The 16,504-nt window shown below is 41.3% G+C and overlaps 1 protein-coding gene across 1 annotated transcript in view; it reads left to right on the top strand.

Annotated features, from left to right (window-relative positions):
* RYR3 (ryanodine receptor 3) overlaps positions 1 to 16,504 on the top strand; it is a 721,882-nt gene that overhangs the window by 655,483 nt on the left and 49,895 nt on the right. Inside the window, exon 92 of the mRNA XM_060262621.1 lies at positions 1,204 to 1,401. Coding sequence (XP_060118604.1) covers positions 1,204 to 1,401 — 198 coding nt within the window. The remainder of the gene's footprint in view (positions 1 to 1,203; positions 1,402 to 16,504) is intronic.

A 16,504-nucleotide genomic window follows, 5' to 3' on the forward strand; every position in this document is an offset into this window, starting at 1 on the left:
ACATTTTCCTGTATGTAAGACCCACTGAACAGACATGAGGTTCTGAACAGGTCTGTTTAGGATTGCTGCCTTAGTAAATTCAGGTTGTGGCAACATTTAGACCAAGGATTCTTCTTGGATGCTTTCCTAGAGCAGCCACTGATTTAAATGATCTACTCTAGGAGTCAGTTATCACAGCACCACCATTCCCGTTTGAGATAGGGACTGTAGTGCTTTTTTAAAAATTACATAATCAAATTAAATCTCACAAAATTAATTTCCTTGTGGCTGTTGGAACATGGAACAACTTTGAACCATGTTGTAGTCTGATAATTTGATTTATCTCTTTAGGCCTCAGAGAGAATGTAGACATTCCCACAGACTGTTAATATATTTAATAAAAAATACAGAAAGCATGGACTGTCCAATGTTAAGAAAATGTGTTTGTCACTTTTGTATATGTACACACGTAGCCATACCCTCCAGAGGAGATAGGATTCTGGACTAGATGGACTACTGGTCTGATCCAGCAGGACTCTTCTTATGTTCCCTCTCCCTGCAGCTTCCACCCAGAAAAAATTGGTAGCTGCTGAGCCCAGTTGCAGGTTGCTGGCTGATGGGCTCAATTGTATGGTGGGGAACCTCCAAGGACTTGCAGGGAGCACCTTAACTTTCCCCTGTATTCCCCCCCACCACTATTTCCTTTTTCCTCCTCCTGACAGTCCCCATATCCTCACCTTTCCCTGTTTCCTTCTCTTAGTCTCGCCCGCCTCTAAGCCTACCTTTATCTGCTATCTTCAGCTAAATTTATAATTTATTTCATTTATCTCCCACCTTTCTCTACAATGGGAACCTAAAATACCTTACATCACATTCTCCTCTCCTCCATTTTATCTTTATAACAACCCTACTGAGGTAGATTAGAATGAGAATGTTTGGCCCAAGGTCACCCAATGAGCTTCTACAGCAAAATGGAGATTCAGACCTGGATCATCCAGATCCTAGTCTGAAATTCTAAACACTGCACAATAACATTCGTTTTTGTGGTGTTTTTTGTTTCAGATTCCATTTTTTTTTTTGAGAGCTGGGACATTTCTCAGATTTGTAGGAAGATCTGTCTTTGCTGTCCTTGACTAATGTCTGGATTTAAGTATCCACAGACATAGCTATATCGAGAATTAGATATATTGATGACATGTGTGATTGTATGTATATTAATTACAGGTGACTGAAGAGCCATTTGAGGAAATAGAAGAAGAATCTGACCTATGGCATTCTTTGGATGAGGATGAGGATGAAGAGGGTGTGGTTTTCTTTGTTTTACAAGAGAGTACAGGCTATATGGCACCAACACTAAGAGCTCTAGCTGTTGTTCATACAATCGTCTCCTTTGTATGTGTTGTTGGATACTATTGCTTGAAGGTTAGTCAGATAATTTTCAACCCAAATTACCCTAATAAGGCCTCTTACCTGTAGCATTGTATTTACTGCCGCTGTAATGAATGGCATAATATCTTGTGAGCCATGGTATCCATGAAGCAAGACGTGGAGCAAGGCTAGTGCTCATTCCTCTACCCTTCAGTGTAACCTGAGGGCTAAGTTTATAAACACCAAGAGAAGCATACCTCTTTTTGGTGTTCAAACTGCTTTCCAAGGCTTTTATGCATATAGGATCCAGTTAACATTCAGCTTGCTATGCATGGTGTAGGCAGACATAAAATCCCACACACTTCAACAATTTATATAACCTTTATAGTAGGAGCTTTTAGCAAGATATAGAGGTGAAATGTTTGTACGTGACCTGGTTTGATTCAGCTCATGCATTTATTCTAAGCAAAGAATTCTCCCATTATTTAAGATGATAGAAGAATTAGGGACATCCCTTTCCTCATCAAACAGAAATCAAAAAGTGACAGCTGCCCCTCCCCCACAATTTCCTCATTAAACAGCTGCCCCTCCCCCACACCAGCCCCCACCTCCTGATCAGTAAATGAATGCCTGACGTAGTGGGATTGTACTTTTTTGCTGCCCCTTCTAATACATTAATTGTAACCATCCCAGCATTTTCTTACACATTAAATCCTAACATTTACCTAGCCACCTAACAGCATTTTAGATGCCTATTCTAATACATTAATTGTAAACATATAGCATTTTCTTACACATTAAATCCTAACATTTTTCTATCATCTTCAGTGCCTGTTCTCAGAGTGAGACAAAAGTATTTGACCTTAAAAGGTCAAGTGCTGAAATGTATATCTCGCAGACGTGGGAGGATATTCACCCTGTGAGAGAGAGCAAGAATCTTAGCAAATTATTTAATGCTGACACAGTTTAGACCTGGACAAAATAAACAGATGAAATTAGGTTCTCACGCAATAAATTTCCTGTTCTTATGGTCTGTGATTTAAAATAGCTTTTCCATCAAATTTATGTATGGGCTAATTGTGAGAATAGTGTTTGACCCCCAAAAATGGTCCTAAGAGGTCAAGGGGTTTTATGGCTGTGAAGTGCAGAAAAATGTAGACTTAAGAAAAATGCAAAAGCAGGACAGAGATATACAATTTAGGTTATTTTAAATATAAACAAAGATAGGATTTTCTGACATGTATAGAAACACACAGGTTACAGAATGCCCCATTGGTTTTTTTGTGGATATACTCTGACTGTGTCCAATATGTAGATAAAATAAAATTTTAAATAAAAACAAGCAACAGTAAGCAGTGTTTTAAATGATTTTAGTTCTACATGCCCTGTTAAATGTGCATTCACCCCATGTTCCCCAAGTATTGTTGACAACACAAATATTTACTGCCAACTTTGGTGATTTTTGATATGGTTCCACCAAGATCAGGATCTGAGCCTTTAATTGTATTCAAGTAGGCATTCATTTGCTTTTGATGGAACTCTTAACATCAGAAGATCTGGGGCTTAGTTCTGAGCCATGCAGCTCACTTAATATCTTGGCACACAATACAACTTTTTTCCATCGTCAGCATCCTCCACCTGTTAGCACTCCAAGGAGCTGTCTGGGGGGTTACTTGAGCAATGAACAGGGCCCCGGCAGTAGGAGGTTGCCTAGGATTCTATAAGAAAAAGAAGAGCTTATCGTTGCTGCTTTAGGGAGAAGAGGGGGTTGTGGGTCACAGGCAGCCTAGGAACTGATCTCCTTGATGAACCAAGGGTGCAGAGAGAGGAGCGAATTCCACATTTTAATCACTCTCTGTGTAAAATAGTATTTCCTTTTGTCCACCCTGAATATGCTATCAGCCTCGTTGTATTGAGTTCTAGTATTTTGAAAGGGGGAAAAAGTTCTGTTTGTCAACTCTCTCCACCCCTTGCATAATTTTATAAACCTCTATCTTGACCCCACACCCTCCCCCTCCCCTAACATAGCCATCGCTTTTCTAAACTGAAAAGTCACTCATCAGCCTTTCCTCATAGAGAAGGTGCTCCCCCCCCAACCCCCCCCCCCCAATCAACTTTGCTGCCCTTCTCTGTACTTTTTCTAGCTCTGCAATGTCCTTTTGGAGATACGGTGACCAGAATTGTACACACTATTCCAAACAAGGCTGCGATATAGATCTATATGGGGGCATTACAATATAGGCTGTTTTATTCTCAATCCCGTTCCCAAGAATACCTACCACAGACTTTGCCTTTTTCACCGCTGCAGCACACAGGGTTGACACTTTCACCAAACTATCCACAACACACTTGGGATTTTCCCCCCTCTCAGTCACAGCAAGTTCTATCCCTATTAGCTTATACGTGAAGTGGGGATTTTTTTTGATCCACTATGCCATCACCTTACACTTACCAGCACCTCACCCCTAGTTCCTAATCATTTATGAATAAATGAAATAGTCTTGCCCCCGTACCAATCCTTATCGGACCCCGTAGCATACTTCCCTACATTGTGAGAATTGTCCACAGATCCCCACTCTTTACTAACAGTCATTGAACCAGTTTTTTAATCAGAAAGAGAACCCATCCTCTTATCCCATGACTGCTAAGTTTACTCAGGAATCTCTGGCGAGTCTTTCTCAATGAACTCTAAAAGGTTGGTGAGGCAGGACTTCCCTTTGCAGAAGCCATGTAGGTGAAGAGTAGGTGGAATTCACTGCCACAGGAGGTGGTGGCGGCCACAAGTATGGCCACCTTCAAGAGGGGTTTAGATAGAAATATGGAGCACGGGTCCATCGGTGGCTATTAGCCACAGTGTATGTGTGTATATAAATTTTTTTGCCACTGTGTGACACAGAGTGTTGGACTTGATGGGCCGTTGGCCTGATCCAACATGGCTTCTCTTATGTTCTTAAGATTAAAAAAACCAAAACAAAAAAACCTGGCACGATTGTGATCTGAGGGTGGAAAAATGTTTTTGTTTCAAACAGTCTTATTAGTAACATATGGCAATAAATTTCAATTTCTTACATCATTAATAATTACTTTTTATCTATCCCATATATTACTTTCTACCCACTCCTCCCCCGTTACTTGACACCCGCCGGTGTTATATACTTAAAATCTTAATATTAAAGGTACCCTTAATTAATAAGAACCAAAATTAATATCCTCCTCCCTCTTGTACTTAGTCATTATCAAAAATTGTCCAATGTCCTTTTATTTTCCACTCTTTTTCTACGTATCTTCTGAACTTTTTCCACTTCATCTTAATTACTTCTAAATCATAGTCTCTTAAGGTTCATGTTAATTTGCCCATTTCACCCCAGTGTCATAACTTTTAAAATCCAATCCCATTTTTCTGGTATTTTTTCTTGCTTCCACAACCGCGCATACAACGTCCTAACTTTTTCCACTCCATCTTAATTACTTCTAAATCATAGTCTCTTAAGGTTCATGTTAACTTGCCCATTTCACCATGTGTCATAACTTTTACAATCCTACCCCATTTCTCTGGTATTTTTTCTTGCTTCCACAACTACGCATATTATGTCCTAGCAGCTGAAAGCAAGTATCAAATTATAGTTCTATCTTCTTTTGGATTTTTTTTCCATTTGTAATCCCAACAGGAAAGTCTCTGCAACTTTCTTAAATTCATATCCCGAGATCCTAGAAATTTCTTGTTGAATCATCCGCCAATACTTTTTTTGCCCTTTCACAAACCCACCACATACGGTAGAAAGAACCTTCATGTTTTTTTTTTTTACATTTCCAACACCGGTCTGGCATCTTATTATTCATCTTTGCCAATATCACCCAGTGAGTTGCATTTGAACACGAGTCTCCTAGGTTCTTGTTTAGCACTTAACCCGCTAGAGCCAGCGGAGTATTTTACTTACTTTACTGTAGCCCCCCCTTTTTTGTTTTTGTTTTTTTGCTGAGACTGAAATGTAAGAACAATGTTCTCAACTAGGATAGGCATTAGAGGACCACACTAGGATCCGGAACCATCAAGTTCAAATCCTGACTCTGCCACGCAAGATTGCTGGTGACTTTGAGCCTATCACGCTCTCTTGCCTTAGCCTACCTCACAAGGTTGCTGTTGCGAAGATAAAATGGAAAAGGAGAAAAACAATTGATAAGCTGCTTGGTATCATGATTAGGGAGGGAAACAGGATGTAAAAACTAAGCACTACACCACAATGGTTTCAATGAAATGTGGAGGCTGGACAGTTGTAAGAGACCGCAGAGGCTACTGTTACACGGCTAACCCTACTGACGTCCAAGCTCTGACAAAATTGGGCTAGTCGGTTATATTCAGGCTTCCCATGAAACATTTACATGCGGATAATTAGAGAAATAAGAGCCCCAGTGGTGCAGAGTGGTAAAGCCGCAGCACAGCGGTTCTAACCTCTGCTAACGACCTGAGTTTCACGGTTAAAACAATTTTATTTGGTAACAAATTATATGTCCTGCATCATTAATAACTTCTTTTAACTATCCCACATATTACTTTCTAGCCATCCCTCCCCCATTACTTGACCCCCGCCGGTGTTATTTACTTAAAATACTAATGTTTAAAGGTACCCTTAACTAATAAAAAATGAAAATTAACATTCTTCTTTTTTTTCTAAGACTTCATCATTATCAAAAATTGTTCAATGTCCTTTTATTTTCCACTCCATCTTAAAAACTTCTAAATCATAACCTCTTAAAATTCTTGTTAACTCGTTCATTTCACACAATGTCATAACTTTTACAATCCAACCCCATTTCTCTGGTATTTTTTCATGCTTCCACAACTACGCATATAATGTCCTAGCGGCTGAAAGCATGCACCAAATTATAGTTCTATTTTCTTTTGGAAATTTTTCCATTTGTAATCCCGACAGAAAAGTCTCTGCGACTTTCTTAAATTCGTATCCCAAGATCCTAGAAATTTCTTGTTGAATCATCCGCCAATACTTTTTCGCTCTTTCACAAGTCCACCGCATACGGTAGAAAGAACCTTCATGTTTTTTACATTTCCAACATCTGTCCGGCATCTTATTATTCATCTTTTGCCAATTTCTTAGGAGTCATATACCACCTGTACATCATCTTAAAACAATTTTCTTTAATACTCTGACACGTTGAGAGTTTCATAAAGTTCTTCCACAAATATCCCCAAGTTTCCATATATATTTCTTTATTTACATTAATTGCCCACTTAATCATTTGAGATGTCACTACTTCATTTTAAAAGTAACATATAGATTTTTGAAATTAATTTTTCATTGTCTCCAAGCAGAACTTTTCCCATTTCTGTTTGTTCTCATCTTATTCCTTCAGTTTTAACATCGCTTTCCACCAAACTTTTTATTTGTTGCGTTTGAAACAATCATATTTATTATTCAACTCTTCGGCAGTTTTCAATTCTATTTTACAGCTTTGTATTTTTAGTTTATACGACACCCTTTTTCCCTCTCCCATCTCCGCCGTTATCCTTATTACTTCCGCAGGCACTGAGGATAGAGAAATGTTACGACCGTTCCTTTGTCATAGATTGCTATTTGATCATGTTTTGCGCGCTTCGGTTTTAATACAAAGGCACGCAAATCGGGGCCCTCGGCGGTAGTTTCTAAAGCATCCGCGCAATTCGATGTTTTGATTACGCGTGTCTTAGACGGTCGTTGTATATAATCGAATAAAATATAATACGCGATCGCGATGTATAACGTTAGACAACCTTGTTACTCTGACTTTTGAAAACCCCGAGATAGGCCCCCTTCTGCGAATTCGGCTCAGCGGCCCGCCACCAATAGGGGAGTCGCCGTTGTTCAAACGCGCCAGCGGGTGCGGGGGGGGGGGGGGTCGGCGCAGGATTCTCTTTAAATACGGGAAACCCGAGCGCCGTTCTGACGGCTCCGTACCACCATGGAGAAATTTTCTAACATGGAGGGACCCCTAGGCATCAAGCCTCACAAACATTCAAGAAAAGGCAACGGTGATGAGATAGAAGCGGAGAACACCGCCCCGGAGAAGACCCCTCTAGAATCTGTACCCGAAAACATGGAAGAGGAGAGTTTGGAGAACCAGGAAGCAGAAACAGATGCACGGGTAAGTTGTGAGAAAAGAGGAAAGCTGGGAGGATTGCAATGGCGGGTCATGTAGCGTTATGCCCTTTCTTTTTTTTTAAATTAGGCGGCGGAGGGATCAGAGACCAAAGTCGCTGATTTAGAGGATTTGATCATGTGTGGGATGCTAACCCTGGTGTTGCTCAAATCTTTAAGAAAGCGTGGTTCTAATCTCAAGAACTCAACACAGGTGGAGAATAATGAATCCCCTTTGAGGGAGAGTTCCACAAAGAAGGCTTGGGAAAAGTCAGAGCTCTCTGAGAATGGCGTCTCTATCAAGGAGTCAGAACGTGGAGGGAAGGCACAAGAAAATATGGAGATTGTGGAGGAAACGGTGTATTTGAAAGCGCTCTTTCCGAATGTAAGGCCTAAAAAAAAAAAACCCACCGAGGTGTATGGAATTGGGGGTGGGGGGCACGCTCATGAGACCGGATACTAATTTTTTTTTTTGTTCTTCAAACTTTTAGGTAGAGAATGTGGCAGCGGTCAACTCAGGGAGGCCGGACACCTGTCACTGCCCATACTGTGGCGGTCTAGCACACTTTCAAGATTCAGATGAGGAAGATTCCCTAGCAGATGCCGAGCACGATACCGCCGGTGATTCCGGAGTGGACATGGAGGATACCTCTGGAGATTCTGAAGCAGACACGAAGGATGAAGCCGCGGAAAAGGCGAGGGAGCCCCCGGTTGATGAAGCGCAAACACCGGAGTCTCCAAAGGAGGTTGATTCCCTCATGGAGGAAGAAGAAGAGGTTGCAAAGCAGGAAAAACATACAGATTAGAATCGAGAATGTCCCAACCACATGTAGATGAGAAAACACACACGTCTGTTTGTATATAAGATCCGTATCCTGAAGCGGATAGTAAGAACTGTATTTTTTCAGTAGGGTGGGGGGAAATAGCACGCATGTTTTTGTTTTCTCACATTGATAAAGCGGATGTATCGTTGCTACACTTTCTGTACATACACACGTGTCTAATCCTTGTGAATCGCAACACGACAAAGATGTACGCCGTATATTTCTTACCCTGCCCCCCCCCCCCTTTGCAGGATTTTCCGGCAATCTTCCCTTCCCTCCTATTCGACACCAAAGTGGAAGACGCCTCATTCGCGGAGAACTGTAGACACGTGGGTCGGGATGCAGATTGTTGTTAATTAAAAAAGCTACGCTTTGTATATTCTCGCTTTAATAAAATGCTTTTCTATTAGATATGACGGTATGAAACACGTGGTGTGCTCGACTGAAATAAGCTTAGAATTCCCTCCATAAAAATCCAAACACACATCGTTACGTCGATTGCACCGCAAGGTCATCTAGCGTATTTTAGCATAACGTCTCAGTTCTCTAGAATGGAACTAACAAAACATACAAACTTAGGATCTGAACAATCTTTGTTTCCATTTGTTTGGTTTTTTAACGTTGCCAAGGTGGGTTGTGCTTCATTTAAACATTCAGGCCTAGACACCGATTTAAGCAACGTTATTAAAATGGTAAAAATATAGAGCGGACTCATCACGGGTACTTGTTCATAGTTTCATCGCGCTTGTTCATAGTTTCGAGTTCACGATGTACTTTTATCGCACAGCCATGAGGAAAGCTAATCCTGCTAGGACAAATCCGGCGGTCGCTATGATAGTGTTGCTTTTGGTATCGCACCGGCTGATTGAATCAGAACCGTGTTTGTTGAAGTAGCGGTAGAACCCTTCCCAGCCACCATGCGCCTCCAGCCACTCGCGCTTCTCCACAGACAGATAGATGACCAATGCTTCTGTCAGGCCGCCGATCTCCTCGTGAGCCCCCCGCCCAGCCAGCGCTGTTGCCAAGGTGCCGGTGAACACAAACAGCGCCACTACTCGACCCCAGTTAAGCCCGCCATCAGATGCCATCTGCGCCGCCACACGTCTCAAATGGACGTCTGCCCTACCAGGCTCCGGCAAGATTGCTGTGGAGCAAATGGAGTGAAAGAATGTCTTCTCACGGCTCTCCAGCTTGTCAGCCACTCTCCGCAGGGTCTTGGCCGTGTGGCTGTGAGACAGCACCGAACCACTCAGGTTGCGTCGCAAGTACCCATCCACCAGTCGCCTTGTCTCGGCTGTCAGATCGCTCAGCATAGCGACTCTTCGATGACTGCCGATGAATACGTCGGCCTGCTCCAACCGTGCCCCAGTACCGCCGGTTCTATACAGATACGGTTTTACAACCTACTTTCCCCCAATCGGTAGGTTTCTTACAAACCGAGAAGCCGACAAATTAAGCATCCGTAATAGAAATGTAGAGGAAGTACCGGCCGAAAGAACATGGGTAAAAGAATGATGGGATTACCTACGTGTATAGACAAGGAACATACCCCCCCCCCCTTTCCCTAACATGATCCGGCAGCGGACTATAACGCTGTTGCTCGTGTGTTACTTTGTAATATGTTTATTGCACCCCAACCTGATTCCGGCCTCCCCCCATTCTCACCTTTTCCCATTATGCTCACCCTCGGCACCTTTGATTCGTAGCCATCTTTACAGAATATTACACCCGCTTTCCTATATAAAATCAGATAGACTCCCTCCGTTTCTTGCCCCGTTTGCCCCAGCTAATTTTAATCCGCCCAAGCAAACGCCGAAGAAACCTATCCTCCCACGATTGCGATCCACAGCCTTTACACCGTCACTCCTACCCTGTTCAATAGGTCATATTTACAGGGGAGTGTTTCACCGTAAAGTGAAAATAAAGAAAAAAAGCTTATATGTAATAACCGGGTGTGTCCGATTATTCAGTGTATTTTTATACTTTGTTTCTTTGTTGCCCCAAGTGTTTTACAAAAAACCATTAGCCAAAAATTGGCATGATTATACATTATTAAAACAAACCAGGAGAAGGACTTTCTGTGTTGGCGGTATCGGCTGAGAGAAGAGACGGCCCCCGCCTTCAGCCGGGGCATAAGAACGGAACCGCTACAGAAAAAGACTTGCTCCGGCTTTTAAAGAACTTTTAAAGAGCTGTTCAGGATTATGTGGGGAAGAGCGTGCACGGTGTTGATTTTTTAAAGTAAGGAACCCGTGAAAACACGCTGTAGGTATTAGGACTTGTGTTTAAACAGCTCTCGGTCTATTTTAAGTTTTCTCGGTGCAGAGACGTTATTTTCAGCGTTATTGGTAAAACCATACGTCTATCGACGTATCGGCGTCAATCTCCCTCTTACTGATCAAAAGCGACCTCCCTAAATGCAACGTGATCTTTTTAATATCGAATATTTTTTAGTATCAAAATTTGCACAAACTCAACGGCTTCTAAATACATTTTTATTTTTATACATGTGAATGTATAAAATGTACATTTATTACAGAAAGTTTTTTAAATTTATTTACAAAAGGGGGAAAAGAAAGGTATTCACAGATGTGCCATTCTGAAATGTATTATGCAGAAATTTCTCAACAAGTGTCACATAGGGTTGGTGGCATTTCTGAAACAACGTTCTCAATTGTTCACAGGGGGTCGGGGATGTTCGTACGCCTTCCACCAGGTTGGCCAATGTTATGACATGATTCTTGTTAATACCGCAACAATCAAGAAAACACGCAATAACCGTGATCACATACAACACGGGGCTCATATTCAGATTGCGACAAACATATCTTAAGTTCTCATCGTAAAAAGCAGAGGACCACGTCAAACATACATGAGAATTCTGTCCGGGTCTATCTAAAATGCATCCGTCACACATAGAATAAGAGAGATCGTTGGAGCAATAATTGAGAACAGAATAAGCGGTGGCAGTTATCAGTTTGTACATCGCAGAACGTGACTTTTGCTTGTCCACAGGTGGAACGTCTTCATCGGACACTCCCACGTATTTTTGCAGGACGGTTTGAATCGACGTCTGAACACCGGACAAGTCCACGAGACAAATTTTCTAAAAAAAATCACAAACACACAAAATGAGAAAAGGAGTCTAAACAGAAACAACACAACCTTTTACACATCTTTCCCATGTTGTTCTACCCACCTTAAATGTATCTTGTTGTGACGGATTCACGGAGTCACAACTCTCACCATCCTGGAAACATCTACTCCGCTTCGGTGTACAGGTTTCTGCCCCATCTTTCATTTTCTCGGGGGAAGCAAAAAGGCGTTTAGCAAGAACCGGCTGTACATTCTCCTTGTCAGAATCGGTGCTAGGTTTTTGAATCCTCGCTGTAGTTTTCCTCCTCACGGGTGCTCCGGGGGCCACGGGATTAAAAACAGACAGAGGTGTATTCGCCATGGTGGTACGGAGCCGTCAGAACGGCGCTCGGGTTTCCCGTATTTAAAGAGAATCCTGCGCCGACCCCCCCGCACCCGCTGGAGCGTTTGAACAACGGCGACTCCCCTATTGGTGACGGGCCGCGGAGCCGAATTCGCAGAAGGGGGGCCTATCTCGGGGTTGTCAAAAGTCAGAGTAACAACGTTGTCTAACGTTATACATAGCGATCGCGTATTATATTTTATTCGATTATATACAGCGACCGTCTAAGACACGCGTAATCAAAACATCGAATTGCGCGGATGCTTTAGAAACTACCGCCGAGGGCCCCGATTTGCGTGCCTTTGTATTAAAACCGAAGCGCGCAAAACACGATCAAATAGCAATCTATGACAAAGGAACGGTCGTAACATTTCTCTATCCTCAGTGCCTGCGGAAGTAATAAGGATAACGGCGGAGATGGGAGAGGGAAAAAGGGTGTCGTATAAACTAAAAATACAAAGCTGTAAAATAGAATTGAAAACTGCCGAAGAGTTGAATAATAAATATGATTGTTTCAAACGCAACAAATAAAAAGTTTGGTGGAAAGCGATGTTAAAACTGAAGGAATAAGATGAGAACAAACAGAAATGGGAAAAGTTCTGCTTGGAGACAATGAAAAATTAATTTCAAAAATCTATATGTTACTTTTAAAATGAAGTAGTGACATCTCAAATGATTAAGTGGGCAATTAATGTAAATAAAGAAATATATATGGAAACTTGGGTATATCTGTGGAAGAACTTTATGAAACTCTCAACGTGTCAGAGTATTAAAGAAAATTGTTTTAAGATGATGTACAGGTGGTATATGACTCCTAAGAAATTGGCAAAAGATGAATAATAAGATGCCGGACAGATGTTGGAAATGTAAAAAAACATGAAGGTTCTTTCTACCGTATGCGGTGGACTTGTGAAAGAGCGAAAAAGTATTGGCGGATGATTCAACAAGAAATTTCTAGGATCTTGGGATATGAATTTAAGAAAGTCGCAGAGACTTTTCTGTCGGGATTACAAATGGAAAAATTTCCAAAAGAAAATAGAACTATAATTTGGTGCATGCTTTCAGCCGCTAGGACATTATATGCGTAGTTGTGGAAGCATGAAAAAATACCAGAGAAATGGGGTCGGATTGTAAAAGTTATGACATTGTGTGAAATGAACGAGTTAACAAGAATTTTAAGAGGTTATGATTTAGAAGTTTTTAAGATGGAGTGGAAAATAAAAGGACATTGAACAATTTTTGATAATGATGAAGTCTTAGAAAAAAAAGAAGAATGTTAATTTTCATTTTTTATTAGTTAAGGGTACCTTTAAACATTAGTATTTTAAGTAAATAACACCGGCGGGGGTCAAGTAATGGGGGAGGGATGGCTAGAAAGTAATATGTGGGATAGTTAAAAGAAGTTATTAATGATGCAGGACATATAATTTGTTACCAAATAAAATTGTTTTAACCGTGAAACTCAGGTCGTTAGCAGAGGTTAGAACCGCTGTGCTGCGGCTTTACCACTCTGCACCACTGGGGCTCTTATTTCTCTAATTATCCGTATGTAAATGTTTCATGGGAAGCCTGAATATAACCGACTAGCCCAATTTTGTCAGAGCTTGGACGTCAGTAGGGTTAGCCGTGTAACAGTAGCCTCTGCGGTCTCTTACAACTGTCCAGCCTCCACATTTCATTGAAACCATTGTGGTGTAGTGCTTAGTTTTTACATCCTGTTTCCCTCCCTAATCATGATACCAAGCAGCTTATCAATTGTTTTTCTCCTTTTCCATTTTATCTTCGCAACAGCAACCTTGTGAGGTAGGCTAAGGCAAGAGAGCGTGATAGGCTCAAAGTCACCAGCAATCTTGCGTGGCAGAGTCAGGATTTGAACTTGATGGTTCCGGATCCTAGTGTGGTCCTCTAATGCCTATCCTAGTTGAGAACATTGTTCTTACATTTCAGTCTCAGCAAAAAAAACAAAAACAAAAAAGGGGGGGCTACAGTAAAGTAAGTAAAATACTCCGCTGGCTCTAGCGGGTTAAGTGCTAAACAAGAACCTAGGAGACTCGTGTTCAAATGCAACTCACTGGGTGATATTGGCAAAGATGAATAATAAGATGCCAGACCGGTGTTGGAAATGTAAAAAAAAAAAACATGAAGGTTCTTTCTACCGTATGTGGTGGGTTTGTGAAAGGGCAAAAAAAAGTATTGGCGGATGATTCAACAAGAAATTTCTAGGATCTCGGGATATGAATTTAAGAAAGTTGCAGAGACTTTCCTGTTGGGATTACAAATGGAAAAAAAAAATCCAAAAGAAGATAGAACTATAATTTGATACTTGCTTTCAGCTGCTAGGACATAATATGCGTAGTTGTGGAAGCAAGAAAAAATACCAGAGAAATGGGGTAGGATTGTAAAAGTTATGACACATGGTGAAATGGGCAAGTTAACATGAACCTTAAGAGACTATGATTTAGAAGTAATTAAGATGGAGTGGAAAAAGTTAGGACGTTGTATGCGCGGTTGTGGAAGCAAGAAAAAATACCAGAAAAATGGGATTGGGTTTTAAAAGTTATGACACTGGGGTGAAATGGGCAAGTTAACGTGAACCTTAAGAGACTATGATTTAGAAGTAATTAAGATGAAGTGGAAAAAGTTCAGAAGATACGTAGAAAAAGAGTGGAAAATAAAAGGACATTGGACAATTTTTGATAATGACTAAGTACAAGAGGGAGGAGGATATTAATTTTGGTTCTTATTAATTAAGGGTACCTTTAATATTAAGATTTTAAGTATATAACACCGGCGGGTGTCAAGTAACGGGGGAGGAGTGGGTAGAAAGTAATATATGGGATAGATAAAAAGTAATTATTAATGATGTAAGAAATTGAAATTTATTGCCATATGTTACTAATAAGACTGTTTGAAACAAAAACATTTTTCCACCCTCAGATCACAATCGTGCCAGGTTTTTTTGTTTTGGTTTTTTTAATCTTAAGAACATAAGAACATAAGAGAAGCCATGTTGGATCAGGCCAACGGCCCATCAAGTCCAACACTCTGTGTCACACAGTGGCAAAAAAATTTATATACACACATACACTGTGGCTAATAGCCACCGATGGACCCGTGCTCCATATTTCTATCTAAACCCCTCTTGAAGGTGGCCATACTTGTGGCCGCCACCACCTCCTGTGGCAGTGAATTCCACCTACTCTTCACCTACATGGCTTCTGCAAAGGGAAGTCCTGCCTCACCAACCTTTTAGAGTTCATTGAGAAAGACTCGCCAGAGATTCCTGAGTAAACTTAGCAGTCATGGGATAAGAGGATGGGTTCTCTTTCTGATTAAAAAACTGGTTCAATGACTGTTAGTAAAGAGTGGGGATCTGTGGACAATTCTCACAATGTAGGGAAGTATGCTACGGGGTCCGATAAGGATTGGTACGGGGGCAAGACTATTTCATTTATTCATAAATGATTAGGAACTAAGGGGTGATGTGCTGGTAAGTGTAAGGTGATGGCATAGTGGGTCAAAAAAAATCCCCACTTCACGTATAAGCTAATAGGGATAGAACTTGCTGTGACTGAGAGGGGGGAAAATCCCAAGTGTGTTGTGGATAGTTTGGTGAAAGTGTCAACCCTGTGTGCTGCAGCGGTGAAAAAGGCAAAGTCTGTGGTAGGTATTCTTGGGAACGGGATTGAGAATAAAACAGCCTATATTGTAATGCCCCCATATAGATCTATATCGCAGCCTTGTTTGGAATAGTGTGTACAATTCTGGTCACCGTATCTCCAAAAGGACATTGCAGAGCTAGAAAAAGTACAGAGAAGGGCAGCAAAGTTGATTGGGGGGGGGGGGTTGGGGGGGGAGCACCTTCTCTATGAGGAAAGGCTGATGAGTGACTTTTCAGTTTAGAAAAGCGATGGCTATGTTAGGGGAGGGGGAGGGTGTGGGGTCAAGATAGAGGTTTATAAAATTATGCAAGGGGTGGAGAGAGTTGACAAACAGAACTTTTTCCCCCTTTCAAAATACTAGAACTCAATACAACGAGGCTGATAGCATATTCAGGGTGGACAAAAGGAAATACTATTTTACACAGAGAGTGATTAAAATGTGGAATTCGCTCCTCTCTCTGCACCCTTGGTTCATCAAGGAGATCAGTTCCTAGGCTGCCTGTGACCCACAACCCCCTCTTCTCCCTAAAGCAGCAACGATAAGCTCTTCTTTTTCTTATAGAATCCTAGGCAACCTCCTACTGCCGGGGCCCTGTTCATTGCTCAAGTAACCCCCCAGACAGCTCCTTGGAGTGCTAACAGGTGGAGGATGCTGACGATGGAAAAAAGTTGTATTGTGTGCCAAGATATTAAGTGAGCTGCATGGCTCAGAACTAAGCCCCAGATCTTCTGATGTTAAGAGTTCCATCAAAAGCAAATGAATGCCTACTTGAATACAATTAAAGGCTCAGATCCTGATCTTGGTGGAACCATATCAAAAATCACCAAAGTTGGCAGTAAATATTTGTGTTGTCAACAATACTTGGGGAACATGGGGTGAATGCACATTTAACAGGGCATGTAGAACTAAAATCATTTAAAACACTGCTTACTGTTGCTTGTTTTTATTTAAAATTTTATTTTATCTACATATTGGACACAGTCAGAGTATATCCACAAAAAAACCAATGGGGCATTCTGTAACCTGTGTGTTTCTATACATGTCAGAAAATCCTATCTTTG

Source organism: Heteronotia binoei, chromosome 21 (genome assembly GCF_032191835.1).
Source record: "Heteronotia binoei isolate CCM8104 ecotype False Entrance Well chromosome 21, APGP_CSIRO_Hbin_v1, whole genome shotgun sequence".
Taxonomy (NCBI): domain Eukaryota; kingdom Metazoa; phylum Chordata; class Lepidosauria; order Squamata; family Gekkonidae; genus Heteronotia; species Heteronotia binoei.